The sequence below is a fragment of the Oncorhynchus nerka genome, linkage group LG24 (assembly GCF_034236695.1).
Source record: "Oncorhynchus nerka isolate Pitt River linkage group LG24, Oner_Uvic_2.0, whole genome shotgun sequence".
NCBI classification, from domain to species: domain Eukaryota; kingdom Metazoa; phylum Chordata; class Actinopteri; order Salmoniformes; family Salmonidae; genus Oncorhynchus; species Oncorhynchus nerka.
In genome coordinates, this window is record NC_088419.1 from 47,343,252 (window position 1) to 47,371,232 (window position 27,981).

General features: G+C 45.4%; 1 protein-coding gene across 2 annotated transcripts; it reads right to left on the reverse strand.

The window, feature by feature from the left end:
• Positions 1-440: 440 nt before the first annotated feature.
• LOC115108052 (run domain Beclin-1-interacting and cysteine-rich domain-containing protein) lies at positions 441-27,928 on the reverse strand. 2 transcript variants are annotated; one of them, XM_029631967.2, is made up of 21 exons: positions 27,678-27,928; positions 24,048-24,201; positions 23,592-23,675; positions 20,443-20,602; positions 19,958-20,064; positions 19,363-19,594; positions 17,894-18,331; positions 16,560-16,658; positions 16,279-16,394; positions 15,717-15,906; positions 15,477-15,584; positions 10,145-10,219; positions 8,394-8,454; positions 7,373-7,505; positions 7,101-7,246; positions 6,899-6,963; positions 6,526-6,764; positions 6,278-6,339; positions 5,910-6,063; positions 5,543-5,636; positions 441-1,343 (listed from the first exon to the last, which is right to left on the reverse strand). In XM_029631967.2, exons 1-21 carry the CDS (start codon positions 27,713-27,715, stop codon positions 1,195-1,197), a joined length of 2,904 nt encoding a protein of 967 aa, XP_029487827.2. In that variant the 5' UTR covers positions 27,716-27,928; the 3' UTR covers positions 441-1,194. The 2 variants fall into 2 exon arrangements, with proteins under 2 accessions (XP_029487827.2, XP_064865001.1); XM_065008929.1 differs by lacking the exon at positions 10,145-10,219.
• Between the last annotated feature and the right edge of the window lie 53 nt (positions 27,929-27,981).

Genomic DNA, 27,981 nt, shown 5'->3' on the forward strand with positions numbered 1-27,981 from the left:
CTACATTATTCATCTCATATGCATATACTGTACTCTAGATCATCGACTGCATTCTTATGTCACTAGCCACTTAACTATGCCACTTTGTTTACTTTGTCTACATACTCATCTCATATGTATATACTGTACTCGATACCATCTACTGTATGCTGCTCTGTACCATCACTCATTCATATATCCTTATGTACATATTCCTTATCCCCTTACACTGTGTATAAGACAGTAGTTTTGGAATTGTTAGTTAGATTACTTGTTGGTTATCACTGCATTGTCGGAACTAGAAGCACAAGCATTTCGCTACACTCGCATTAACATCTGCTAACCATGTGTATGTGACAAATAAAATTTGATTTGATTTGAAGAGTGACTTGCCACCTCCCTAACCCCAGACATGCAAGTGCAATAAAAAATAAAAAAAGACTTCATATTTTACACAGACAAAAAATTATATATTTAATTGCCTGATCAGGCTGGTGCAAAACATTTCTGCACAGATGCATGTACAGTAGGTACAGAGACAACCTCTCTCACACACACACACACACACCTTTTAGTAGATGCATATATCACCTTTTACACATGCACACAAAGTAGCACAAACATGCTGTCTCCACTGCATCATCTTAAAATATTCGCAACTCTGTGCAATACTGATTGAGAGACCCCCTCCAAAGACCTGTCATTCCAACTCCTCTTAAACAACCAAATGGGGCGCTATCTCTGCCAGTATAAGAACATTGGTGACAGAGGCACATAGGGCTGGCTAAAATAGCATAACATGGAGGTGGAGTAATAAGTACTTACATTTCAGTACTTCTACCTACCTTGTTCTATTTAAAATTACCACTTCTATACATACTGTACACGGCAGGACTCCATTTTATTATGATATCTGCACTTGGAATCAGAGCAGCAAACCATAAAAATCAAGCCAATATATGAATATAATATTTCGAATATTGACAATGCATTCAAAAAACAAAAGCAAGAATCCTGTCACTTTGGGTGAAGGGAAAAAAATGGAATCTTTCACTAAAGCAAACGAAAAACAAAATCAGAGCTCGTCCAGTTTCAAGGAAAAGAGAGGGATGGAGGGATAAGCTGAAAGAATAAGGGTCCCTGTCAGTCAGTAAAATCATTGTTCTCTTTAAAAAAAAAAAAATCTTTCTCCAGTCTAGTTCTCAGTCCGTCATCCTAGCTCCCGCCTCCCTTGTCCTCTTCCTTATCCTCCTGCTCCTCCATGTTCTTGCGTGCCATCCTTTCCCGCCTCTCTGCCAGGCGCTGGCATCGCGGGCACTCCTTGCCTGCACGGAAACATTTGCTATGGAAACACGCCTTGCACTCTGAAAGACAAGACAAGAGAAATGTCATTGCAAAAGCAACCACACTGAAACGCTACATAAAAGATTGAGACAAACAATCTGGAGTCCAGTTTTAAAATACTTTGTTTTGTGTACGTCTACCTTTGACTCATTCCTCTCTGCCTCCTTCTTTCCACTCCTCTCCTCTTTTGACCTCACCCTCTCACCTTCCCCCTCTACTCACAAGGCAGGCAATACGCTCGACCTCATCTTTACTAGATGCTGTTCTTCCACTAACCTCACTGCAACTCCCCTCCAAGTCTCCGACCACTACCTTGTATCCTTTTCCCTCTTGCTCTCATCCAACACTTCCCACACTGCCCCTACTCGGATGGTATCGCGCCGTCCCAATCTTCGCTCTCTCTCCCCCGCTACTCTCTCCTCTTCCATCCTATCATCTCTTCCCTCTGCTCAAACCTTCTCCAACCTATCTCCTGATTCTGCCTCCTCAACCCTCCTCTCCTCCCTTTCTGCATCCCTTGATTCTCTATGTCCCCTATCCTCCAGGCCGGCTCGGTCCTCCCCTCCTGCTCCGTGGCTCGACGACTCATTGCGAGCTCACAGAACAGGGCTCCGGGCAGCCGAGCGGAAATGGAGGAAAACTCGCCTCCCTGCGGACCTGGCATCCTTTCACTCCCTCCTCTCTACATTTTCCTCTTCTGTCTCTGCTGCTAAAGCCACTTTCTACCACTCTAAAGTCCAAGCATCTGCCTCTAACCCTAGGAAGCTCTTTGCCACCTTCTCCTCCCTCCTGAATCCTCCTCCCCTCCCCCTCCTCCCTCTCTGCAGATGACTTCGTCAACCATTTTGAAAAGAAGGTCGACGACATCCGATCCTCGTTTGCTAAGTCAAACGACACCGCTGGTTCTGCTCACACTGCCCTACCCTGTGCTCTGACCTCTTTCTCCCCCCTCTCTCTCCAGATGAAATCTCGCGTCTTGTGACGGCCGGCCGCCCAACAACCTGCCCGCTTGACCCTATCCCCTCCTCTCTTCTCCAGACCATTTCCGGAGACCTTCTCCCTTACCTCACCTCGCTCATCAACTCATCCCTGACCGCTGGCTACGTCCTTCTGTCTTCAAGAGAGCGAGAGTTGCACCCCTTCTGAAAAAACCTACACTCGATCCCTCCGATGTCAACAACTACAGACCAGTATCCCTTCTTTCTTTTCTCTCCAAAACTCTTGAACGTGCCGTCCTTGGCCAGCTCTCCCGCTATCTCTCTCAGAATGACCTTCTTGATCCAAATCAGTCAGGTTTCAAGACTAGTCATTCAACTGAGACTGCTCTTCTCTGTATCACGGAGGCCCTCCGCACTGCTAAAGCTAACTCTCTCTCCTCTGCTCTCATCCTTCTAGACCTATCGGCTGCCTTCGATACTGTGAACCATCAGATCCTCCTCTCCACCCTCTCCGAGTTGGGCATCTCCGGCGCGGCCCACGCTTGGATTGCGTCCTACCTGACAGGTCGCTCCTACCAGGTGGCGTGGCGAGAATCTGTCTCCTCACCACGCGCTCTCACCACTGGCGTCCCCCAGGGCTCTGTTCTAGGCCCTCTCCTATTCTCGCTATACACCAAGTCACTTGGCTCTGTCATAACCTCACATGGTCTCTCCTATCATTGCTATGCAGACGATACACAATTAATCTTCTCCTTTCCCCCTTCTGATGACCAGGTGGCGAATCGCATCTCTGCATGTCTGGCAGACATATCAGTGTGGATGACGGATCACCACCTCAAGCTGAACCTCGGCAAGACGGAGCTGCTCTTCCTCCCGGGAAGGACTGCCCGTTCCATGATCTCGCCATCACGGTTGACAACTCCATTGTGTCCTCCTCCCAGAGCGCTAAGAACCTTGGCGTGATCCTGGACAACACCCTGTCGTTCTCAACTAACATCAAGGCGGTGGCCCGTTCTTGTAGGTTCATGCTCTACAACATCCGCAGAGTACGACCCTGCCTCACACAGGAAGCGGCGCAGGTCCTAATCCAGGCACTTGTCATCTCCCGTCTGGATTACTGCAACTCGCTGTTGGCTGGGCTCCCTGCCTGTGCCATTAAACCCCTACAACTCATCCAGAACGCCGCAGCCCGTCTGGTGTTCAACCTTCCCAAGTTCTCTCACGTCACCCCGCTCCTCCGCTCTCTCCACTGGCTTCCAGTTGAAGCTCGCATCCGCTACAAGACCATGGTGCTTGCCTACGGAGCTGTGAGGGGAACGGCACCTCAGTACCTCCAGGCTCTGATCAGGCCCTACACCCAAACAAGGGCTCTGCGTTCATCCACCTCTGGCCTGCTCGCCTCCCTACCACTGAGGAAGTACAGTTCCGCGCAGCCCAGTCAAAACTGTTCGCTGCTCTGGCCCCCAATGGTGGAACAAACTCCCTCACGACGCCAGGACAGCGGAGTCAATCACCACCTTCCGGAGACACCTGAAACCCCACCTCTTTCAGGAATACCTAGGATAGGATAAAGTAATCCTTCTCACCCCCCCTTAAAATATTTAGATGCACTATTGTAAAGTGGCTGTTCCACTGGATGTCTTAAGGTGAACGCACCAATTTGTAAGTCGCTCTGGATAAGAGCGTCTGCTAAATGACATAAATGTAAATGTAAATGTGTAGAAGGACGCAAGAAAATATATGGCCAACAGCCTAGTCCCTAGACTGATGTTCCACCCCATAACTCACCTGTTAACCAGCTCTAAGCAAACATGGGGGAGCGCTCCCGCAACGCTAATAACCGGTTTGACAACATTGTTCACAATGGGAAGAAGACTGAGGTGCTGTGATGTCACGGCAGAATAGCCAATGACAGTCTCTGAAGCGAAGGGAAGGGGTGACATGGGACTATAAAAGAGGCGTGTCAGGGTGGCAAAGCAGAAGGGAGGAGAGGAGTGGTGAAATGCAGAGAAACCTGCCAAAAGTCACCACACAAACCAGTTCAGACAACAACGAGAAGCCTATTCTCAAAAGAGAGACACACAGCTTCTCAAGCTATGAAGGTGTGACTGAAACATTTCAGGTTACACCTGTGTGGAAGCTTCAATTGTATACATTTGTTACTACATTTTCCCCTCGATAATGAAATGATAAAGCAACTGAAATTCACAAACATGTTTATTTCACATTCACACAGAGAAGTTTAGGCTTAAATAATAATGTGAACAGGTAGGTGCATATCAAAAGAAAAAAAAACATCTTCAATCCCTCCAATTCATCCTGCCATTACATAGACATGAAATAGACCCATATCCTTATTAGAGCCCTGCACGGGCATGAATTTTAAGACCGAGCCATACCTGCAACGTTCAGGCCCTTCCCTGCCCAGGCCCGATTGCTTCTGCCAAATTTAAGCCATGGCCTCTCCTCAAATTCTTTGTCCTCCACCTACTCAGTTTCATGATTTCCTTCCTCATTTACTCCTATCTCCTCATCTTCCTCCAAAATGCCTTGGCCACTTTCTGTTTGAGAGCTTTGAATAACATCCTCCTCTCCCCCCCTCCTTACTCTCCTATCTCGCCCTCTCCAGTCCCTTTGCTTTAGTCATCTGTTCCCTCACTACTAGCTTCCCTTTCCTCACTCTTTTCCACTCCTCCTGCTCCCTCTCTCCTGTCTTGGGATTAGGCTTGAGCGGTATACTGGGTTATTTCGAAATAGTCTTAGAATGATTTATCAATACCGTTGTACTTTTTTCATAAATGTTAATATTTGTAGATCCTTTTTTAGTAAATCCCTGCAGCCCACTTGTGCAATATGTTAAGAGATGAAGTAGATTGTGTTCTTCATTTATTTTATTAGGCGTTCTTCATTTCACCGGTCTTACAATTTTTCAGTATGAAGCTTATAGTCCCCAGTCACGGTGAGAGAACAGAGCCGGTGAGTCACTGACTGTTGTGCAGCACGAGCCAGGTGATCTAGTTACAGTATGGAATTCACGACTAAATGTTTGCCAGCTAAACTGAGAATAATTTTTTAGTTAGCTGAGCTGGGATGTCATGCAAATATTTTGTCAGACCGTTCGTTAGCATTTAGCTAGCATGCACTATGGGATTTTACAAGTACTTGTTAGCATTGCTAACCTTTGGATTGAAAATTACACCCCTTCTTGTGTTCAGTGCTGGTATTACCGAATTTCCTGGGATGGATGAATTTATGACAATCTGGATACGGGGGGAGCTCACCTTCGCAGCGTGTGCACTTGTTCAGCTCGAAAGGGAAGATGATGTCTTTGTCGTTGCCGCAGAACTCACACACAAAACCCTTGGCCTGACAGAGCTGTGAGAGGGGAAATTGAGACATTGACATTAAGGGGACGCACTGAGAATGGAAATGTCACCCTCAAGTCCACTGTCACACATGGTGCAAATAGTAATTTCACTCATATTTTCTATTATAGAATGACAATTCAAAATGTACATTACAGTATAACAATGAATGTCTCTATTACAGGAAAATCTATAGTTAGCAAGCCATTAATATAATTAATTGAGAGTGAACTAGAGACAACAGGAAGAGTATATAGTTCAGGATAATTCAACAGATTCTAACCACACAGCCAGCCACATGCGCGGAACCCAATTTCAGCAGCTCTCGAAGCCGGGTGGGCAGCACTCCGTTGCGCACAGCACTGAGGTCGTTGAGGGAGAACAGGTGCAGGTCCTCAGTCAGGTGACCTGGGAGGCTGTCAAAATGGTCCAGCACGCTATGGGGTCAAACGCAAAGACACACATGAGGGGAATTCCTACCAGCAATACTTTACCTGACAGTGCAGACAGTGTCGTCTCATAGCAATAACACAGTTCATTATGGGGAGAATACTTTAGGAGGAATGTAACACATGTAAAAGAAAGGGAATCTCATACCGACAATACAATTCATTGCAGGAGGCGGCACACGCATGCATGCACACAACTTACTCTTTAGCTAGGCGGCATGTCTTGAATAGGTTTTTCATGTGGAATAGTTGGACCCTCAAAACCTGAAGAATAGTACAAATGCACTTGGTTTATACGACACATTTCAAACCACAACCAATAACCAGAACAAATTTTCTTTCTTGTATGAGTAGGCTAAACTAAAGCTAAATAAAATACTGCCAAAGATAAGCATAAACTAAGCATCAAACTAGACTAAACTAAACCAGGCTAAAGTCCGGCCCTCTCACCCGGACAGTCTCCAGGGCTTTGTTCTTCTTGTAGAGGCCACTGTTGATGTCGTTGGGGTTGAACAGGGGGTCTCCGGCGATCTTGCCCAGCAGGTCCCGGGCGAAGTTGCTGATGTAGTACTTGCTGAAGTCCCACTTCCTCAACACGTGGCCCGGCACCACCGCCTGTGCGTTCTCGTGGCAACACTGGCAGAAGTAGCGGCCCAGGTACTCGCAGTAGCGCATTCGCTTAATGTAGTCTGTCCGGTGAAGGGGAGTAGTGGTAACAGAGTGAGGCAGGGGGGTGAGGCTTGACACAAAATGACCACAGTGGGATGAGGATAACATATGTGGTTGTGTTTTGGAAAGGGGGGGTCGTCAATGTGGTTTGTACCTGGGTCTATGCGAGTCCCGCAGCCTGCACAGCGGTAGTTCTGCTTCGCCACAACTATTTTCCTTCTAATAGAGCGAAAAAGGGGGAGAGAGGATGGTTAGAGACAGACAGACATAGGAGGGTTAAGAGTGACAGACAAGCAAACAAAAAGGGGGAGAGGCAAACAAGAAGGGGGAGAGAAGTCCGTGTGTTAAGGACTCACTTGGGCGTGGGGTGGATGTTGAAGATTATCTGGGGGCGGGGCGGGGCCCACTCTAGGTTCCCTCGCACCCGGATCCTCAGCTTGTAGATGTCAGCATGCTCCCCGTCATCAGGAGAGATGGGCAGGGAGTCAGGGATGGGCAGGAGCTGAAGGGTAGAGGGAGAATACAGGTCAGTTTGTGTGAGTGTAGGTGTATGTGTGGGGGATATTGTATGTATGTGTTTATAAATGCATGTATGTGTCTGCATGCTTGTGTGTCTGTGTGAGAGTACCTTTTGCGGTGCGTCTTGCTCTGGGACCAGCCAGTCTAGCTCTGAGGCTGCGGGGAGCTGCATGCCCTCAAACTGCCTGAGCAGCCCCATGGCCACCGACTCAGCCGAGTTAGACTGGAGGAACGACGGAGAGCTGAGAGAGGGAGTAGGAAGTGTGAAGAAGCATATACCAAACACATTTCTGTGAACAACATATCATTTCCAATAGTGCAAATTATAGCCACACTATCAAACAATTGTCTAATTTCAACTACCACAAAGAATAGCCTTTTATTTTCAACTACCGCGAACAGCCTAATTTCAACTACCGCAAATGACAGCATAATTTCCAAGTAGCCTACTGTGAACAATAGCTTCATTTCAACTACTGCAATCAATAGCCTAATTTTAACTACCGCTATCTAACTACCATGCCTTTTCTTTTTCTACAGTTACCTCTGTGCTTGATATGGGCTTGATCGAAACCTAAACATTCTGTCTATCGTCCGGCCCACTCCACGGACTACCATTCTTCATTGGGCCAATAGGAGAAAGGGTGTGGCCAAGGTGAGATGCAGGAGATTCACACATGCAATCAACGTCAAAATATTCAATATTGGTGATAGATTTCAGATGGAAAAATATGGGATGTTGGAGTCAGAAAACCTTGGCTAGTTGAAAACATGAAGTTTTGAGGATCATAAATCTGGTAAAGAGCTATAAGGTCTTTGGAAAATTTGTGGAAACTAGGCTATTATGGATCACTTGGCTCGGGGGATGAAAGAACTAGCATATGACCTATGTCATTAACATGGACAGGCAGGTCAGCAGACAATGGCCAAATCCATCTCTAGACACTATGCCCTATACACTTGTGGAGATGTTATCCTATCAGAGGGCAAGTTGGTGCTGTTACAAAATTGCCTAAACCTATCAAATCTCAAGTGCTTTGGACAAAGGGTCTAGGGCATAGGGTCAAGTTGGGATTGGGCCTACATCTACAAGGCTAGAGTGTGAGTGTGTGGGGGGGAGCAGTTGTTACATAGACTCTGAGGTGAGGAACGAGCGGCCACTGGACGTCACACTGCGCTTTATGTCTGCATCTGTATATATATATGAGAGAGAGAGCGAGAGATTAGGCTCAGTTCCTTTAAAGCACATCAATTACAGTACCTAGCATAATTTGGTTCTAAAGGCAGGCATCACATTCAGACAATCACAAATAAAAACATTTACAGCTAAAATTTGAAGGTGGTGTTTCAGGAGAAAACTAATTTGTCCTAGATATGACACGTCCTATAGAAGGCACAAAAGCATCAGACATTACATGTGTGGTAGAGAGTTCACATAGGGACTTTTAAAAGGAGTCATATTAGTGTGCTGCTGGTGAGAGATTTTGGGCAGAATATTTTGGGACATTGGAGTCAGAAAGCCTTGGCTAGTTGAAAACACGAGGGATTTCAAAGAACATGAATCTGATAAAGAGCTATAAGCCTCTGGAAAATCTCATGGAAACTAGGGTATTATGGATCACTAGGCTAGGGGATGAAAGAACTAGCATATTCAATATATGTCATTGACAGGCAGGCCAGCAGACAATGACCCAATCACAAATCCACAACCCAGTTTCTGACCAATATAGTCCAGGGGTTCAGTCTAAAACAATTTTTTTGTCCATTTCAGAATATGTTCATATGTGGATTTGTGCAGTCGATGCAAATCCAAAGCCCTTTTGGCAAGATTCAAAACAACGATATGACAAAGGGATGCTAGATTAGAATGTTAGGCTGCAACAAATGACATAATCAGCAAGTATCCTTTTTCTTATGAAAGCATACTACGCAGCAGCATCACACACACAAATTAATTATCATCTTATTAACAGCTATACTTATATATAATAAGACTGTGGGAGTCATTTTGTTCGCAGTCCATTAAGCCGTTAATTCTTGTCTCACACGTGTAATATCTGATGTTTCTTTTAATGCAAGCCAGACTATTTATTTGCTACCACTGCAGCATGCTAGAAATAGGCAAATTGGCAAGGTGGAATTAATATTAAGTAGTTCCTGTTTTTAGGGGGAACTCAAAAGCAGTGAGATCGTGTTGAGTACTAACATATCAGTGATGCAATCTCATGCACAAATAAAGCCTAAATTAATTGTCGTGTGAATCAATGGATGGATGGATGGATGAATTAATGCACAATAGCAGCAGTAGCTATACACTGCTGACCGCAAATGTACTAGTCTACTGAAGACCCTAACCCCCATCAAACCATAGATGTATATACACTCATCGCCGGTCTCCCTAACTCTGGAGCAGCAAAGGCACCATAAAGCACACAAGCCAGGCCAGCAACTAGCTGGATTCCAAACTGAAAACGTTTTCCCTCTTGTACAATGGGCAGCAATCTGGTAGAAATGATACCAAATTAAACTGAATGCTCAAAGGAAAAGGTAGAGTCCATATGATGCTAACAGTGAACATCAAATCACTCAAAGGCAGAGAATAAGGGGAAATAATTGTTTAGGTAAGAGTTCTTCCTCTTCACATAATTCCTCGCTTCCTCTCTCCACGCCACCTCCTCCTCAAAACACATTGGAGAAGGTCACAGAGGGGAGGGACTTTGAACCTCCTCCTTCAATACAGTTGAGAATAGGACGGGAGGAATCGAAGAAAGATTCATTGAGAAAGAGCCATGGAATCCAGCTACATTTGTCCAGCCTTCCACATCCGTAATTCTCGTGCCCCGCTAGCCCTGTCCCTTGTCCCCCACACTAGATCAGATACCTGAGAAGAGGGAGGCGAGCGACAGGGAGAGGCCGCTTCTTGACACCGCCATCAGGGACTGGCCCTCACAGCCATCTGAGAGACAGAGACTACACTCAGCACTGGCCCCACACCACCACATATACAGTGCATTTGGAAAGTATTCACAACCCTGGACTTTTTCTACATTTTGTTACGTTACAGCCTTACAGCCTCTAAAATTGATTAAATTGTTTTTGTTCCTCATCAACCTACACACAATAATGACTTAGCAAAAACAGGTTTTTAGAAATGTTTGCAAATGTCACATTTACATAAGTATTCAGACCCTTTACCAGTATTTTGTTGAATCAAATCAAACTTTATTTGCCACATGCCCCAAATACAATAGGCGTAGACTTTACTGTGAAATGCTTACTTACAAGTCCTTAACCAACAGCACCGTTCAAGAAGAAAATATTTACCAAGTAGGCTAAAATAAAAAGTAATAATAAAAAGTAACACAATAAGAATAACGAGGATATATACAGGGGGCACCGAGTCAGTGTGGAGGGGTATAGGCTAGTTGAGTGACTATGCATAGGTAACAAACAAACAGCGAGTAGCAGCAGTGTACAGGGGGGGTTATGAATTGTTCAGGAGTCTAATGGCTTGGGGGTAGAAGCTGTTGAGGAGCCTTTTGGTCCTAGACTTGGCGCTCTGGCACTACTTGCCGTGCGGTAGCAGAGAAAATAGTCTATGACTTTGTTGACTGGAGTGTCTGACAATTTTATGGCCTTTCCTCTGACACCGGTCCTGGATGGCAGGAAGCTTGGCCCCAGTGATGTACTGGGCCGTTCGCACTACCCTCTGTAAGCGCCTTACGGTCAGATGCCGAGCAGTTGCCATACCAGGCAGTGATGCTCTCAATGGTGCAGCTGAGAACCTTTTGAGGATCTGGGGGCCCATGCCAAATCTTTTCAGTCTCCTGAGGGGGAAAAGGTTTTGTCGTGCCCTCTTCACAACGGTCTTGGTATGTTTAGACCATGATAGTTTGTAGGCGTTGTAGACTCCAAGGAACATGAAACTCTCAACCCGCTCCACAACAGCCCAGTCAATGTTAATTGGGGCCTGAAGCACCTTTGGCAGCGATTCCAGCCTTAAGTCTTGAGTCGCTACAAGCTTTGGTGTCGCTGCACAGCTATTTTCAGGTCTCACCAGAGATGTTCGATCGGTTTCAAGTCCAGGCTTTGGCTGGGGTACTCGAGGACATTCAGAGACTTGTGCTGAAGCCACTCCTGCATTGTCTTTGCTATGTGCTTCGGGTCATTGTCCTGTTGGATGGTGAACCTTTGCCCTGGTCTGAGGTCCTGAGCGCTCTGGAGCAGGTTTCATCAAAGATCTCTCTGTACTTTGCTCTGTTCAGCTTTCGCTCGATCCTGACTAGCCTTCCAGTCCCTGCCTCTGAAAAACATCCCCACAGCATGATGCCACCACCACCATGCTTCAACGTAGGGATGGTGCCAGGTCTCCTCCAGATGTGACGCTTGGCATTCAGGCCAAAGAGTTCAATCTTGGTTTCATCAGACCAGAGAATCTACCCCGATTGCTCAGTTTGGCCCGGGCGGCCAGCTCTAGGAAGAGTCTTGGTGGTTCCAAACTTCTTCCATTTAAGAATGATGGAGGCCACTGTGTTCTTGCGGTTCTTCAATGCTGCAGACATTTTTTGGTACCCTTCCCCATCATTCTGTGCCTCGACACAATCCTGTCTCGGAGCTCTACAATTCCTTCGACCTCATGGCTTGGTTTTTGCTCTGACATGCACTGTCAACTGTAGGACCTTATATAGACGGGTCTGTGTCTTTCCAAATAATGTCTAATCAATTGAATTTACCACAAGTGGACTCTAATCAAGTTGTGGAAACATCTCAAGGATGATCAATGGAAACAGGATACAACAGAGCTCAATTTTGAGACTCATAGCAAAGAGTATGAATACTTAAGTAAAAAAAAAGTAAAAAATATATTTTTAATACATTTGCAAACATTTATAGAATTTCTATAGAAATTTATAGAAACCTGGTCACTGGACCCATATTTACTTTCTATCTCTTTCGATTTTTAATTTGTTCATACCTTCCGGTAACCTGCCTCACCCAATGTGATACGGAATCGCTATTATTTTTCATTTTTAGAACACACTCAAGAACCTCCAGAAGCTAACCAGCTAACTAGCTACAAGCTATTTAGTCATTGTTCGTTTTTTAAAACCTGGATAACACTCGCCAGTCCAGCTTCCCTGCCCCATCCACCGCTGCCCCCTGGACACTGATCACTTGGCTACATAGCTGATGCATGCTGGACTGTCCATTAATCACGGTACTCCATTCTGCTTGTTTATGTTTTATCTGTCGGCCCCAGCCGCACTCAGGCTCTGTGTGTAGTTAATCCGACCCTCTCTCTGCCTAGTTAACGCCATTTTACCTGCTGTTGTTGTGCTAGCTGATTAGCTGTTGTTGTCTCACCTACTGTTTTAGCTAGCTCTCCCAATTCAACACCTGTGATTACTGTATGCCTCGCTGTATGTCTCTCTCAAATGTCAATATGCCTTGTATACTGTTGTTCAGGTTAGTTATCATTGTTTTAGTTCACAATGGAGCCCCTAGTTCCACTCTTCATACCCATGATACCTCCTTTGTCCCACCTCCCACACATGCGGTGACCTCACCCATTGCAACCAGCATGTCCAGAGATACAACCTCTCTCATCATCACCCAGTGCCTGGGCTTACCTCCGCTGTACCCGCACCCCACCATACCCCTGTCTGCGCATTATGCCCTGAATATATTCCACCATGCCCAGAAACCTGCTCCTCTTATTCTCTGTCCCCAACGCTCTAGGCGACCAGTTTTGATAGCCTTTAGCCGCACCCTCATACTACTCCTTCTCTGTTCCGCGGGTGATGTGGAGGTAAACCCAGGCCCTGCCCAAGCCTCTCCAGGTTCTCCTTTACCCAAATCCAGATAGCAGATGTTCTGAAAGAGCTGCAAAACCTGGACCCGTACAAATCAGCTGGGCTTGACAATCTGGACCCTCTATTTCTGAAACTATCCGCCGCCATTGTCGCAACCCCTATTACCAGCCTGTTCAACCTCTCTTTCATATCGTCTGAGATCCCCAAGGATTGGAAAGCTGCCGCAGTCATCCCCCTCTTCAAAGGGGAGACACCCTGGACCCAAACTGTTACAGACCTATATCCATCCTGCCCTGCCTATCTAAGGTCTTCAAAAGCCAAGTCAACAAACAGGTCACTGACCATCTCGAATCCCACCGTACCTTCTCCGCTGTGCAATCTGGTTTCCGTGCCGGTCACGGGTACACCTCAGCCACGCTCAAGGTACTAAACGATATCATAACCGCCATCAATAAAAGACAGTACTGTGCAGCAGTCTTCATCGACCTTGCCAAGGCTTTCGACTCTGCCAATCACCATATTCTTATCGGCAGACTCAGTAGCCTCGGTTTTTCGGATGACTGCCTTGCCTGGTTCACCAATTACTTTGCAGACAGAGTTCAGTGTGTCAAATCGGAGGGCATGCTGTCCGGTCCTCTGGCAATCTCTATGGGGTGCCACAGGGTTCAATTCTCGGGCCGACTCTTTTCTCTGTATATATCAATGATGTTGCTCTTGCTGCGGGCGATTCCCTGATCCACCTCTACGCAGACGACACCATTCTATATACTTCCGGCCCGTCCTTGGACACTGTGCTATCTAACCTCCAAACGAGCTTCAATGCCATACAACACTCCTTCCGTGGCCTCAAACTGCTCTTAAACGCTAATAAAACCAAATGCATGCTTTTCAACCGTTCGCTGCCTGCACCCGCACGCCTGACCAGCATCACCACCCTGGATGGTTCCGACCTTGAATATGTGGACATCTATAAGTACCTAGGTGTCTGGCTAGACTGTAAACTCTCCTTCCAGACTCATATCAAACATCTCCAATCGAAAATCAAATCAAGAGTCGGCTTTCTATTCCGCAACAAAGCCTCCTTCACTCACGCCGCCAAACTTACCCTAGTAAAACTGACTATCCTACCAATCCTCGACTTTGGCGATGTCATCTACAAAATTGCTTCCAACACTCTACTCAGCAAACTGGATTCAGTTTATCACAGTGCCATCCGTTTTGTCACTAAAGCACCTTATACCACCCACCACTGCGACTTGTATGCTCTAGTCGGCTGGCCCTCGCTACATATTCGTCGCCAGACCCACTGGCTCCAGGTCATCTACAAGTCCATGCTAGGTAAAGCTCCGCCTTATCTCAGTTCACTGGTCACAATGGCAACACCCACCCGTAGCACGCGCTCCAGCAGGTGTATCTCACTGATCATCCCTAAAGCCAACACCTCATTTGGCCGCCTTTCGTTCCAGTTCTCTGCTGCCTGTGACTGGAACGAATTGCAAAAATCGCTGAAGTTGGAGACTTTTATCTCCCTCACCAACTTCAAACATCTGCTATCTGAGCAGCTAACCGATCGCTGCAGCTGTACATAGTCTATTGGTAAATAGCCCACCCATTTTCACCTACCTCATCCCCATACTGTTTTTATTTATTTACTTTTCTGCTCTTTTGTACACCAATATCTCTACCTGTACATGTCCATCTGATCATTTATCACTCCAGTGTTAATCTGCAAAATTGTAATTATTCGCCTACCTCCTCATGCCTTTTGCACACAATGTATATAGACTCCCCTTTTTTTTCTACTGTGTTATTGACTTGTTAATTGTTTACTCCATGTGTAACTCTGTGTTGTCTGTTCACACTGCTATGCTTTATCTTGGCCAGGTCGCAGTTGCAAATGAGAACTTGTTCTCGACTAGCCTACCTGGTTAAATAAAGGTGAAATTAAAAAATTAAAAAAGTGTAGATGGATATTATTATTATTATTTTTTTTAAATGGCCTCCATTTCAGAATAAGGCTGTAAACGTAACAAAATGTAGAAAAAGTCAAGGGGTCCAAATGCACTATGACTACACACAGTAGTACTGTGTATACCCACACATAAACAGGAGGAAGTAGTCACACACACACACACGAAGGCTACTTTTAGAACACACAGTCAAACAAACACACACACATTTACCAAAGACCTAGCTACCTTGCCTCAACAGTCCAGAGAGCAATGTTAATGAATACCATTAAAAATGGGAGCTGTTTCCAGCCATGGTGGGTGGATGAATGATATGTGGGACATGACAATGAGGTTGTGAACTTATGGCACACAAAGCTTGCATGATGTGTATATAATATAAACCCTTCCATCCAAGTCCACAATCCTTCCTAAGGTTCCCTCTCTCTACCTCTCAGCTCACACTCCTCCACCTCCTCGGCAGAGCCTGAGGAGTCGGACATGTGAAAGGAATCCTGGGAGCTTCTGCAGGAGCCTCCGCTGTCTGTGGAGTGGAACACTGGAGGAAGGGAGACAGGATTAAAATCAATAGCAGCAAAATTACAACATGGGGACTAAGTTGGGAGTTGTTGTGTGTTTGTGTGTGCATGCATCCGTGCATGTGTATGTCCGGCCATGCGTAAGCTCTTACAGTGCTGTGAGGGCGGCAGGCAGGTGCGTCGGATCTGCAGCCTGCGCAGGCGGATCTTCTGTTTTAACTGTTGGATCTCTGAGTCGCTGTCGTCGCCATCCTCCTCCTCCTCCCGCCGCCTCCGCAGGTTGCACTTCATCAGCTCAATGGCGGCAATTAGAGACTCAGAGATGCTGAAGTGGGCATTCTCCTGGAATGAGACACGCAGATGGGCGGGGGGAGAGTGAGGCCTTGCTGTAACACTTTCAAAATTAAGTAATGATTGATTTAACACAGTTGGAGAGGTGAGTGTAAGGGTCTCCTAAATGATACCCATCCAATTAGGTCATAACTCTCCCTATTCTCTAACTTTCTGTCCTTAGTGTGCACTCATACATTTCCTTTAAAAGGCAAGTTCTGGGGTAAGAAATTATGGTACACAAATCCAATGCTTTAAAATGTGTGGGGAAAAGTGCACGAGTGCAGACTTCGGGAGAATTGGAACGTTTAGATGTTCCAATTCTAATTTCTCAAAGGTCAGGGGTCAGATGATGTGGGATTATGAACCCTCCCCCAGGCTCACCTTCTCCAGGTCAGCACAGCTGCCAAAGTCCTGCTCCGATAGGTAGCTGATGAGGCTCTGGCCCTCTGACGGCTTCCGGAACATGCCGTCTGGAACACTGCTGTACTGGGAGCCATCTGCAGAGAGACAATACACACATGCAGAGACACACACACCCACACATTTTCAGCAAAGACAAGCCTCAAACACTGTATGTTGATTAGTATTGGTGTCACAGGAATATATACCTCAGGTAAGGTGATGGACATTGACAATTACATGTATTTAACCAGTGTACTCACTTGACTCCATATAGAGGGAGCTGGGTGTGCTGACATCACTGATGACAGGGGAGAAGGGGCTGTAGGCCTTGACACAGCAGTCTACTCCAACCAACGATTCTGACAAACAGAACACACAGCTGATGTTAGATTGACCACAAAAATGAAGGAAGATCAGTGTCAGATCAGGGCCAACTAGCCTAGTTACCAGATGTTTTCTGTATTCAACATGTGTGCTAAAGTTGGCAACAGCAGAAACAGACTGAACTGAACAGTGTCATAGTAGCTTGAAATTTCATCTTTAAATATCAATTTTGAGATATGCTCAGTCAGACGCCCACAAAGGATGTATCGAAAGTAAATGTATCAACGAACACATCAATGTTTTGTTATCAGCTAGGTAAATGACATCAGGGTAAAAATATTTAAAAAATAGATCAAATATGAAGTACTAAAACAGTCTCCTTTCCAACTGCAAATCCAAGGTGAATATTGTGATGATACGCTTATGACTGCTGACAGTGATTCTCACCACATAAGCAACTAATAAATTGAAGTTATATACTGACCATAGAAAAAAAAACAGATGAAAGGTAACATTTGTAAAAAATAAATAAAAAAAGAATAGTAAAATCAATGAAAGACCAAAAAACAACAACATTAAAACATCACAATGTAATGAAAGTGGTGTGTATTCAAACCTTATCCAACACAATGAATGAACCTGGCAAGCTGTTTTGGCCTACAGTTTTGATTTTGGTTTCACCTAAAACCAGCCAAACATTAATCAAAGACCTAGGGTCTTGAGTGACCTTGGTTCGACCTAAAATCAACCAAACAACAACCAAAAACAAAAAGCACAAATGAGGAACCAAAAGCAAGGCCAGAGATAAGAGAAGGGGAAGTGGGGAATTATCATGCAGGAAAAGGGGGATGAGAGGGGAAGAGACGGAGCACAGAAGAACTGCACTGCCAACCTGCTACAGGGTCCTCTATTATAATGGTGATTTTCCTGTGGCCCCCTCCTTCACGCAGACAGAGACAGAGAGGAGGTTAGCAGTGAGAAAATAGAGGAAAAGGAAAAAGCACTGTGGTAAATGACAAATGTGCTGGATGTGGTCCATGCCACGCCACATAGCACTGCACACTCTCTCTCCCAGGCGCTAACCTGCTGCATACACACACTCTTATATAAACACTAGTCTTGCAGCCATTAACCTTCAATTACTTATTTGAAATAAAAATTCACAAAGAAACATACACGTATTGGTTTGCACTCATGCTCAGCAAACATACCCTAGCCTCTCACCTGCTACACACACACGCAAACAAACACACACACAACACACACTCACCATGTCTATGTTTGTGGTTGATCCCCATGTCAGACATCGAGCGGATGTGCCCCCTGCTGCCCCCGCGACCCTGCCCCCTCTGTCCCTCCGAGAAGGATGACCTTCGCGGCGCGGGAGGCGGGACCGGAACCTCGCCACCTGATGCGCCACCCCCGCTGGGCTTGCTGTTGGGCTCGCTGATGGGGGTGGAGCTCTGGGAGTCACGGCGATTGCAGCGTTGCACCAGGTTACCGATGGCCAGGTATTCTGGGCCGTCGTCACCCTCGCCAGAGTCTAGGGTGTCTGAGTGGGCAGGGCCTGGGGAGGCGGGCTCGGTCAGGGCGATGTGGGGGACAGCTGCCGAGGGGCGGGGAGGAGTCACACCCCTCTCACCCTCCCCCCCGGACCCTGACACGCACCCCCAAGGGGCCCCCGGGGCGCTGGCTGATGGAATGGAGTCTGTAGAGGGGGAACAAGAAGAGAGTTTCAGTCAGACTGCTTTTTGAAGAAACTTCATCAATGCTTTATTCAAATCGCATCTCCTTACACAATCAAGTTGGTGTAGACTCAGTGACCTCAAAAGCAAAATACTAGGGAATTTAGGCATCAAGGGAAGCAGCTTATATAAGGTGGCTGACATTTTCTGAGACTTTCAACTAGAACTGTAAAATAACAGAGCAGAAATTATTCTTAGTGTCACTTCTATACTTCCCATATCCATCTTCAACCTTATGAATGTTTCCATCAGACACACCAAATGAGAGATGAGGCAGATGGATTCACTAAAACTCCTCTCTCTCCTTACAATCGCCAATAAACCATATCTCCATTTACAAATCAGGCCTGTGTAGGCTCACAGCGGTCACAAGCACTGTAGTGAATTCAGCTATTGTGACTTATTGTGGACCTTGACCTTCTGAAATGATAATGCAATAACAGGAGGCACATGTCCTACCTAACCTCCATTCACAATGCTGTTCCTCTCCTTCTCAGAACCCACCACTCCATCCCTCTGAAATTCTACCCTACAGGTCATCCACCTCTACTTTATTCCCTGCTTTAATCTGTGTTTAATTTATTACTCCCCTCCTTTCTTTCCCGTCTACCTTCCTTACACTCAATCCATCTGCTTTCCTCCATATCTCCTGATCTGTGTTGGTGTTGCTCTTCGTCCCATGTTCTCACTCCCTACCCAAATCCCTCCGTCTCTCCCTCCTATCCCTCAATCCTCACCTGTGTTGCTCTCTAATGTGGCTGACCGTAGTGGTGTCAGTGTTGGGTACCACTTTCTCTTTCCCACCCTCATACCCATCCCTCACCTTCTTCCTCCCTCCATTCGCTAACCTTCTTCAGCTCCCTATTTCCTCACCTGAGCAGAGTTACCCTCTGAGATGGCCCCTGTGTTATTGCTGACTGTGTGTCCTTTGTCTCAGTGGGAGCCTCTCTCTCTCTCTCTCTCCTCTATCCTCCTTCCACCCCTCGCTCCTCACCTGAGTTCCTCTCTGAGATGACCCCTGTGTTTATGCTGTTCAGTGTGTGTCCTCTGTCTCGGTGGGAGAGGGAGCACTGGGAGGTGGTGAGCATGCGGTTGAGCTCTTCCCTGGGGGGCCCCTGGCTCTTGCCCAGCCCGGCCCTCCAGCCTCCCCCGGCCCCAGGCAGCTCACACAGACTCTGGCTCTTCAACAGGCCTCCCACACACAGAGGGCCCTTCAGAGTGGACAGCTGAGAAAGAAGGAGAAAAACAAAGGGGGAGGATTAGAGGACAAATTAGAGTGTGAAAGAGAGGTACAGTAAGATAAATGGTAAGAGATCAATACAGGCACAGGCAATTAGGTATAGTAAAAACAAGGGGAAAGAAAAAAAAAATATGGCAAGAGACAATTTATGTGTAAGGCATGGTTGAGCTGTATCAGAAAAGAGAAGACAAATAGAGAGATGGAGGGAGAGAGGTCCTCCACTAATGCTTAAGTGGATATCAGGGACAGGAACTTAAGGCACCAAGATGTACAGACAGAGAGAGAGTATGATTGGTGTGTGTGTGTGTGCGCGTGTGTGTGTGTGCGTGCTTGCGTGAGAGGTGCCCACCTTGACAGTGTCAACGAGTGCCAGCAAACGGGGGTTGTTCTGCTCCACGGCCTCCAGATACTGAAACATGGCCGTCACATGGGGCTCTTTTAGGAGAAAAGCATCCTCTAAGAGACAGAGAAAAAGAGAGAAGGGGGAGAGGCGTGAGACAGAGAGAGCAACTGACCGAGAAAGGGAGAGAGTCAAGATAAGGTCAATAGGACAAAGCAATACCACAGACACAGTCCAATCGATATCACAGGCCCAAAACATTGATTCATTCTAGGGCTATGATGGTCATGGAATTCTGGATGACGTTTTGTTTTCGTTTGAATAGCAAAAAAAAAATTTGAAACGGTTATGAAGATGATTTTATTTTCATCCAGAATCGACAGTTACATGATCCTACAATTACCGTGCCAGCCCTAATTCCTTCATCAAGTCCACAAACTTAACTACAGTTGTCTTGGTTTGGCCGGGGCACACACACTCACACGCAGCCTTACCGTTGTAGTACTTGCGGGTGTGTTCCTGGTGTTTGAGCAGGGGTTTGAGCTGGGCGGAGAGCAGATGGACCTGAAGGCTGTGCAATAGCCAGCGCTCGGCCTTGTAGCCTTCCCCAACACTCTGTACACCCCTGTTTAGCACGGGCTCCAGCTTACTGAACTACAGGGCCCAGAAAGGGGAGGGAGCGAGGAAGGAGCGAAGTGAGGGTAGAGGGAGAGAAAGAGAGAGCGGAGGGGGAAGGGTGAGGAAAAATACAGAAAGAGAAAAGAGATGGTGAGAGAGATGACCACTATATAAACAGGTGAACCTGTGGCTGGACCCACCCAGATCTGTTTGTACATTCTGTGATAATGTAACAGGGGGTAGCTGAGATCATCAAGAGAGTTTTCTGAAGATACAGCAGATTGCACAAAAACATTAGCACATCAACAAGATGGGAAAGAGGTCAGGGGCTAAAAGGTTAAAAGACATTTGGGTTTCACCACCGTAGCATGTGAGAAGGGTGTTGATGAGGCACAACCCTGGAAAGAGTGCAAAAGTTGTGCTTATTCATTCACTAAAACTTATCCTTGCCTCTTTTCAACTGTGGGCCAGCCTACCATTAAGGTTTCAGGTTTAGCATCAACTTAGAACCACTACTTATCATTAGGTTACACAATGACTAATCATTGTATTGTTGTCACAACTATATAGATACAATAATGTCTGTGTCCCAAATGACACTCATATATATATATATATATGCTTTCAACACTATTTGGCTGGCAGCCAAATGAGCTTACAATGAAAAGACAAGGTATTTTTTGCTAAATGATGCATGGCCATTATATTTTCTAAATGTTTATCATAGAAAGAATGTAGCCAGCTACATTTCCTAATGTTTTGCTTCAAGTTAATATTGAATTTTACCAGAGAAAAGCTAGCTGACTACAACTGTGAAAAGCACTGGAGAAAAATAGCTACACATCAGTCAGAGTGCTGTCTGCTGAGTGGAGAAGGGCAACTGAAGCACAACATTTGTCTGATGAAAAGCAGAAATTACAATAACAAGCATTTTAAATCTACAGCAAGATATTTCTTATGCATTTAAAAAAAAAAATCTGTGTGAAAAACACAGAATCCTGCGTTACCGCAACCCCTCATAGTGTCCTACTTTTGACTAGAGCTCAGAGAGCAATAGTCTATGTGCCGGGGGGCTAGATTTGTTTAGCTGGTGTCCTGTGTGACTTTAAGTATGCACCCATCCGGAGGACCGGAGCCCTAGGACCATGCCTCAGGACTACCTGGCCTGATGACTCCTGGCTGTCCCCAGTCCACCTGGTCGTGCTGCTGCTCTGCACCTGCTGTCTCGACCTCTGAATGCTCGGCTATGAAAAGCCAACTAACATTTACCCCTGAGGTGCTGACCTGTTGTGCCCTCTACAACCACTGATTACTATTTGACCCTGCTGGTCATCTATGAATTTGTGAACATCTTGAAGAACAATCTAGCCATATACTATTATAATCTCCACCCGACACAGCCAGAAGAGGACTGGCCACCCGTCAGAGCCTGGTTCCTCTTTAGGTTTCTTCCTAGTTTCCTGCCTTTCTAGGGAGTTTTTCCTAGCCACCGTGCTTCTACATTTGCATTGCTTGCCGTTTGCGGTTTTAGGCTGGGTTTCTGTATAAGCACTTTGTGATAACTGCAAACGTAAAAGGGGCTTCATAAAATATAAAAAAACATCAGTTCAATTGCTTTTAATTCCATTAGTTAATTTTTTTGTGAGCTCAACGCGCTGTTTATCTAGAAAGAAATTAAATAATTCACGAGAGAAATTAAGTCAAGAACTTTCTTTGTGGGATGCTGGGCTGAAGGGAGTTGTAGTTTTCATTAGGCAAATATTCACCCTAGTTCAGCATAGAAACGTGGTAATCGACTATAATGACCATAATTTATTGCGCCTGTTCTTCCCGGCTCGATAGAGACTGATAGCCTTAACACAGACCGCATGAGAGAGGAATTATAAACAACACAAAGATGAGAGGGATAGAGAAAGTTCTTGAGGTAGCTCTGATTGATAGTTGTAGTTGGTAATAAGCGGTCTTGAAAGTATGCCTTATTTACTTTGAAGAACTAGTCAAACGATTTTGTCAGACAGCTCTGCACAATACTTAGGCAGCTACTATGTAGCCAGCAGCATACCACCCTACATACCACTGCTGGTTTGCTTCTGAAGTTAAGCAGGGTTGGTCCTGGTCAGTCCCTGGATGGGAGACCAGATGCTGTTGGAAATGGTGTTGGAGGGCCAGTAGGAGGCACTCTTTCCTCTGGTCTAAAAAAAGATCCCAATGCCCTGTGTAGGGTGCTGTCTTTCAGATGGAATGTTAAACGGGTGTCCTGACTCTCTGAAGTCATTAAAAGATCCCATGGCACTTATTGTAAGAGCAGGGGTGTTAAACCCGGTGTCCTGGCTAAATTCCCGATCTGGCCCTCAAACCATCACGGTCACCTAATAATCCCCAGTTTACAATTGGCTCATTCATTCCCCTATAACTATTCCCCAGGTCATTGCTGTAAATGAGAACGTGTTCTCAGTCAACGTACCTGGAAAAAAGTGCATTTTACTTTCGGTTTTGTACACCAGCTGAAAATGCAATATTTTTGGTTATGGAAAACATATTTCAATGATTCTCTATACTTGGTTTGTCAAAAACGGAAATTAGGGGAACTATTAGAATTTTAGCAACCAGGAAATGGCAGAGCAATTTCAGCATAGTGCACCTTTAAGGAATGAAATAAAAAAACTAAGTAAATATTTGATTTCATAGTAATTTCCTATTGAGGTCTAGCCAAGGTGGACCTGATGGAGGCAATAGGATGTTTTCAATGTTTTAGCAATTGAATGTTCACTATTTTAGGCTTTCGTATTTCCATGAAAAAGCTCAAAAATAATGAGTCATTATTTTATAATGCATTTGATGTTGACATTTTATTTGTGAATAAAATACCCACAATTAGGCTCTGGTCAACAGTAGTCCACTGTGTAGGGAATAGGGTGCCGTTTGGGATTCAACCAATGTCTGTGGTCACAACAAACTGTACTGGCTCCACCATCATATACACGGGATGATGAATCACTGTAAAGAGATAGCTAGAGTACAATACCTGTTCTACATGTGAGGCCAGGTGAGGGCTGATGTAGCGGACACAACACACAAAGGGCCAGTAGTCTTTCTGCTTGTAGTACACCTGCAACACAAAACTGGCGTTTACTACAGTACAATGGCATTGTCCTACTTATGGCCAATGAAAGTCCACAATGTGCTGTTATGACCACATTTCCACCAGTTTTTCCCTATCCATCATACATTTGGGTTACCAGGACAGGATAAAAACAGAACATCAGAAAACAGATTCAGAGAAAAAGCAGTAGAATTACAGCAGGGAAGCAGGGAAGAAACGCTGAACTCCCACTTAGCAGAGGCTCTTTACCCAGGGCAATAATATAAGTGCATTTAAATAAAGAGGCTGAAACAGCCAAATAACAAGGCCTTATTATTTCCTTTTCGAAAGCACAAATGATAGTGTAAAAGAGTTAAGAGTAAGTAAAGGAGGCCTGACCTGCTCGTGCTTGAGGCCGTGGCTGAGGATGTGGTTCATGTCCTTGTGCAGCCGCTGTAGACCCCCGTAGCGAGACCACACATTAGGGTTGTTGGTGGACACCAGGCCCTCCACCGTGGTCTTTAGACTGGAGAGCAGCTTCCAGTGTTCCCTCCTGGAAAGAAGGGAGGAAGAGTGTGAAGAGGTAGGTATAGGCTTGACTGAACTTGTGCCTCACCCAAACATTCTAGAGTAGACAGTTGAGAAGAAAAATTAAAACCGGCATTGACTGACAGAGGAAATCACACAGTAAGAATCTGCCATAACAAACAAACTACTGTGCAATGACCCCGAATGAACCATTGTGACTAAAAACGACTTGCTGTGCACTGCATATACAGCACCCAATGAAATGCATTGTACTAGGCTAAGTAGATATAGGCTAAGTATTCTAAAGTATACTGAGACCATAGACATACAGCCTTATTAAATATGGATTAAATATATTTTTCAGAAATCTACACACAACACCCCATAATGACAAAGAGAAAACAGGTTTTTAAAAATGTTAGCACATTTATTAAATATAACAAAACATAAATACCTTATTTAGATAAGTATTCAGACCCTTCGCTATGAGACTAGAAATCGAGATCAGGTGAATCCTGTTTCCATTGATCATCCTTGAGATGTTTCTACAACTTGATTGGAGTCCACCTGCGGTAAATTCAATTGATTGGACGCGATTTGGAAAGGGACACACCTGTCTATATAAGGTCCCATAGTAGACAGTGCATGTCAGAGCAAAAACCAAGCCATGAGGTCGAAGGAATTGTCCGTAGAGCTCTGAGACAGGATTGTGTCGAGGCACAGATCTGGGGAAGGGTACCAAAACATTTCTGCAGAATTGAAGATCCCCAAGAACACAGTGGCATCCATCATTCTTAAATGGAAGAGGTTTGGAACCACCAAGATTCTTCCTAGAGCTGGCCGACCCAGGCAAAATTGAGCGATCATTGTAGAAGGGTCTTGGTCAGGGAGGTGACTAAGAACCTGATGGTCACTCTGACAGAGCTCGAGTTCCTCTGTGGAGATGGGAGAACCTTCCAGAAGGACAACCATCTCTGCAGCACTCCACCAATCAGGCCTTTGTGGTAGAGTGGCCGGACTGAAGCCACTCCTCAGTAAAAGGCACATGACAGGCCACTTGGAGTTTGCCAAAAGGCACCTAGAGTCTCAGACCATGAGAAACAAGACTCTCTGGCCTAATGAAACCAAGATTTTACTCTTTGGCCTGAATGCCAAGCATCACATCTGGAGGAAACCTGGCACCATCGCTACAGTGAAGCACGGTGGTGGCAGCATCATGCTGTGGGGGATCTTTTACAGTGGCGGGGACTGATGATGGAGGCAAAGATGAACAGAGAAAAGTACAGAGTTCCTTGATGATAACCTGCTCAGGACCTCAGACCGGGGCGAAGGTTCACCTTCCAACAGGATGACGCAGGAGTGTCTCGGAATGGCCCAGCCAGAGCCCGGACTTGAACCCGATCGAATATCTCTGGAGAGACCTGAAAATAGCTGTGCAGTGACGCTCCCCATCCAACCTGACAGAGCTTGAGAGGATCTGCAGAGAACAATGGGAGAAACTCCCCAAATACAGGTGTGCCAAGCTTGTAGCGTCATAGCCAAGAAAACTCAAGGCTGTAATCACTGTCAAAGGTGCTTCAAAGTACTGAGTAAAGGGTCTGAATACCTATTTCAGAAAAACCTGCTTTTGCATTGTCACTTTGGGGTATTGTGTGTAGATTGATGAACAAAAACAATGTAATACATTTTAGAAATAGGCTGTAACGTAACAAAATATGATAAGTCAAGGGGTCTGAATACTTTCCGAATGCACTGTAGGTAAGACACTAGGCCTAGCCAATATAGCCTTGGCAAAGGTGATGTGGATTACAACCTCCAATGGACATAGGTTAATGGCAAACTCTTTAAAACAACAGTATTGAGTACAAAGAGTTGACATATTGTTGTTCTGGGTGAGTGAATAGAAGTGTGTTTCACTTTCTGCTTGCATTGAGAGAGCAGCAAAATCAAAAGTGAATCTATGCCTTAAAATAGCCTATTTGATGTTGAGGGGGGGGGGGGGTGGCTGAGCACGAAATCCCTTTGAACAACAGACAAAGTGCAAGCTCATACCCAGGACTTACTCATTTTTCCTTAAATCAGCAGCTAGCTGGAACTCAATGCTGACTCAAACTGACACACACTCTCCCACACACACTTGGGAAAATAGTCTTGAGTAATGAGGAACAATGAAGAACAATACCAGAAGGGAGATTTTAGGAAGATCTAGTTTTCTAGTAAGAAGTATCTTATTAAAAACTTCACATTACTCATCTGCAGCAAAGTATGACAGAAATTCGGTTTAAAACATCCAGGGCTCGTTCATGTTACAGGGTTGGAGGAGAAGGGGTCAAGGATGAACCTACTGAAGTGTGTGCCACTGTTTCATGACTACTGAAGGGGTCTGTCAGTGATTATAGATTGGTTAAATCACATTATCTGGTATAAATGTTTTTTGGTCTCCATTCATGAGTTACAGGTTAGGTACTGTTTGGTGTAGCGCAGATTAAGATCCTGTTCTACCAACCTTAAACTTGCCCAAAAATATAGGCCAATCTTCTTCTAAAATGTCTGCGTCCAATTGCAGGTGGTACGTTTGAATTTAGAAGATTCTCCGTTATTAAAATGAATCCATTTTTACTCCATAAAGTAATCCAACAATGTGTACAGCGCCAATTTATCTATTTGAAATATTCTTTCATTGATTGAAACCGGTGGGTACACCCCAAAGTGCCCATCATCCAGGTCATGTCGACACTCACCTACAGTACTGTATCTCGATCACTGAGGGGGTTAGATGAATCTAGCCCAGGCTACACCGTACTATGTATGGCCCGTCACATAATCAGGCCTAAACAGGAAAGGAGGAGCGCCCTTCTTAAATCGAACAGTAATCTGCACCGATCGGTCATGGTGTCAAGACAGCATAGTGCATCATCCAGAAACGCACTAGATATTCTATAAATGTTTGCATTTTCAAACTAGTTTTCATTGGGAAGGAGAGATCTTTTAAAATCAAAAGCAATCGCGTTTGTATGGGAAACCGCAGAATCGTACTGATTACTATAATTGTTTAATTATACTTTTGTTTTGAGCCGCGTTCACGTCGGACAGAGCGGGGCACCTGGCTCACTCCTGGTGAATTATATAAATACCCCTCTTGTACAGCACCTGTAATAGGGAATTTGCCATAACAACATTTCACTTCCTTCCAGTTTGCAAGATAACTACATATCAAGTTAACGTTAGCATTATTAGCTAGTTGACGCTAAACTAACTCAAGTTAGCTAGCTAACGATAGCTAATTTAGTCAACACACTAGTTAGCAAATACATATTGTCATGGACAGTATTATATATGGCATGTAACTGAGGACAACATTTGAAGTTCATTGGCCAATTTCAGACTTGTTTTCATTCGTGAACAACCTTAATGTAGCTAGTTAGTTACCCAACGAGCTAGCCGGCTAAGCTAGCTAGCAAACAACAGCTAGGTTAGCCGATTCCCCACCTAGTCCCTCACCTGCGTTCCTCGGCTTCAGCCTCCGCCGTAATCTCCATTTCCTCGAACCGGGGGGAAACCGAATATGGTATCAGCTTCCCCCAAGTCCACTTCCAGTACACACAAGTCACCGGCCGCTTACAGCCAGTGGCTCAACATTATCTCGTCGCATTCACTTTGGCTAGTAAGGAGTGGTGACTGGTGTGGTCCAATAAGAGCGCTGTCAGTGTCAAAAATTGCATGAGGCCTAAACAGAAACACAAAACCGCATGACCTGGCCATCATCAGTAGTGGACGGGGTTGATGTTTCAAAGACTCCTACTCC